The sequence below is a fragment of the Pelobates fuscus genome, chromosome 3 (genome assembly GCF_036172605.1).
Source record: "Pelobates fuscus isolate aPelFus1 chromosome 3, aPelFus1.pri, whole genome shotgun sequence".
Lineage (NCBI taxonomy): Eukaryota > Metazoa > Chordata > Amphibia > Anura > Pelobatidae > Pelobates > Pelobates fuscus.
Genome location: NC_086319.1, coordinates 222,942,489 through 222,945,083, shown reverse-complemented (window position 1 = coordinate 222,945,083; position 2,595 = coordinate 222,942,489). Strand labels below are relative to the sequence as shown.

The 2,595-nt window shown below is 43.9% G+C and overlaps 1 protein-coding gene across 1 annotated transcript; it reads right to left on the bottom strand.

The window, feature by feature from the left end:
• Nucleotides 1-1,626: 1,626 nt before the first annotated feature.
• On the bottom strand, nt 1,627-2,595 carry LOC134601024 (actin-related protein 2/3 complex subunit 4-like). Its single transcript, XM_063445438.1, has one exon. It carries the CDS (start codon nt 2,561-2,563, stop codon nt 2,144-2,146), a length of 420 nt encoding a protein of 139 aa, XP_063301508.1. The 5' UTR covers nt 2,564-2,595; the 3' UTR covers nt 1,627-2,143.

The following is a 2,595-nucleotide window of genomic DNA, read 5'->3' as shown; positions in this document are numbered from 1 at the left end:
TGCCCCGTCTCCTCGAAACGCATACCTGGTGATCAGGGTTCGGGGATGGAGGACCCTCCGTCTTTACTCTAGGTATTCCTCACGGGAGCCGTTTTTGTTGGATTCGCGCTACCCTACTCTTCAACTATCGTCGAGGAGACCTACGAGACCTTATGGTGGTACCTGGTATACCACGACTCCTACACAAACATCTTTCACTCTTGGACGGGGGCATTTCTGGATGGGAATCCGCGTTCCTGTTTTCACTTTCCATTCCTTTGAAGATTTCTGGGATTCCTTATTCCCAGAATAGTCGACCACCGTTCCTCCACCCAAGTTCAGTTCGGAACCCTGAATGGACGTCCTTTGGAGCCTCTTCTCTACGGCGTCCGAAGTTACACAGTCCGTTTGGAATATTGGAATCACTTAGTATGCGGCTGGTTTGCCCACACTATTGCCTGCATTATGAATTTATACTCGGATGCGACACCCCACCGGGTGGAACAGGAAGGTACGAAAGTTCCTCCTCGATTACTTTTGCGATTTTGGTGGTGGTCTTCGGTGCATTCCTTGGAATTGGAGATCTCCCTGCAAGGCCGCATCGCCGAATGGCCCTGGCACGATCGGAGGAGCCGCCTTACGGGTCATGAGTTGAGACTTGGTGTTAGTTTTCTCCTCGCGACCCTAGGTCCTAGATCGGATTTCGAAGTTATACAACTATAGGAATGTGGCTAATAGGTCAGCCTACCAGCTCATGGACCGACTTCTAGGAAACAGGTTGCTACACCACGTACAATGGATTTACCGGCGGATGGTGCTTTTGTTCCGTATCTGAGATTCTTCGTCGGTTGGCATCTTCTTTGACCCGTCGGCTGTCATCTATCGTATTGGGAAGGTCCAATTAGGATTACTCTGATATTTCCTGGAATATTACCAGCGACACAAACAGCGTTGGTTTGGTGAACTGAGCGTTGAAACAGCAAATACGAAGCCTCCTGTCATGTTATAAAATTGTAGATTATGCTAGCTTTAGTGTACCTATAATCTTAATTTTATTAATGACAGGAGGCGAGTATTTCCCACCCATTCTTGTCCCTCCCTTGTTTAAGGTTATAGTTTAGATTATCAGGTAAGTATGCAACTCTGTTTGTTGTCTCTGCTACCTGTCGCTTGTTCCTTATGTCTGTGTTTTTTTCCATAAGTAGGGTTGGGATATTTATATATTAGGTTAATTTTGTTGCTACGTTGGGTACCTACATGTTTATTCAGAGTACATTTCATTGGATAATCAACCTGTTCGATTCTGTTTTTCTCTCGTTTCAGTTTACAGTCCATCTACACTATCTAGTTTGACGGTTACACTTGGATGGTGGACATCGTTATATTCATCGTATCTAGGACTTCGTTTCTTCCCCATGATGTTCTCTGCCTTTTATTCTGTTTTGTCGCAGCTTGAAAGAGGAAATGATGCATGGGGAGGGGAGTTTTATAGTACCTAACTTTTTTCTGATTGGTTGTTTTCTGTGCTGCTGTGGAGTTCTAGTAAAGAGAGACTTAAGCAAATACTCGCCTCCTGTCATTAATAAAATTAAGATTATAGGTACACTAAAGCTAGCATAATCTACAATTATATATCATTTTGCAGGGAGGAAGGGAATGAAAAAAGGCAAGCTGCTTGCAACAAATGCCTTTATCACCCATGTTCCCATTGTGAACAGCGATGACATTACTGGAAATTTTGCAAATATATATCAGAAAAGAAATGTAAAAATAAATTCAGTAATGACTTAAAAAAAAAAAGAAAGTGAATACAGAATCAGACAAGTACAACATTTCTCTCAAAATAAACAATAAAAATATTCTGTCCCATCCTGTGGGGGATATTGGAATGAAGGTAAATGCCATAAACATTTCCCCCAGAGGTCTCCCTGACGAACAATCACTGCCTCTCTATACCGCACTTTAATTGCAAGCCCCCCCCCCCCCCTATTACTCCCCGCCCAGACTTTTTCAGCAGTGATGCAGAGATCCATGGGCGAGACGAGGAAGTCACATCCTGCAGAGCATCCCACAATCTTTAAAAATTCTTAAGGAATTCCTCAGCAACGATACGAGCTCTTGCGTTCACGGACAATTTCATCTCGCTGATCTCCTTATCAATCTCTTACATGAAATGGATCACAAAGTCAACCAGCTTGTGTTTGTACATCTGCTCCGTATGGAAGTTTGTGATCAGGAAGCTGATATCGTATCCCTCTACAGGCTTTCGGCGCAAGATGAAGAAGTTTTCAGCTCTCATCATCATGAAGCGCATAAATTTATGGCACAAGATCTTTTCAATTTCATCAGCCTGTTTTACAGCAATGCTGACACGCACAGAGTTAATGGATCCTTCAATAAGAACTTTTTCCTTTTCGTTCCTACTTATAATCACTGGCTGTAACAGCAGCTCTTTGCTACTCCTGACTTCAACTTCAGGCTTGTTATGTCGCTCCACAACCTGAGAAGAGAAATTTTCCAGGCATACTGCCACCTCCAACGTGGAGCGGACTGCGCAGAGGTATGGACGAAGTGTGGCAGTCATCGCTCCGGTATCCCCCCCGATAGCGGAAGTGA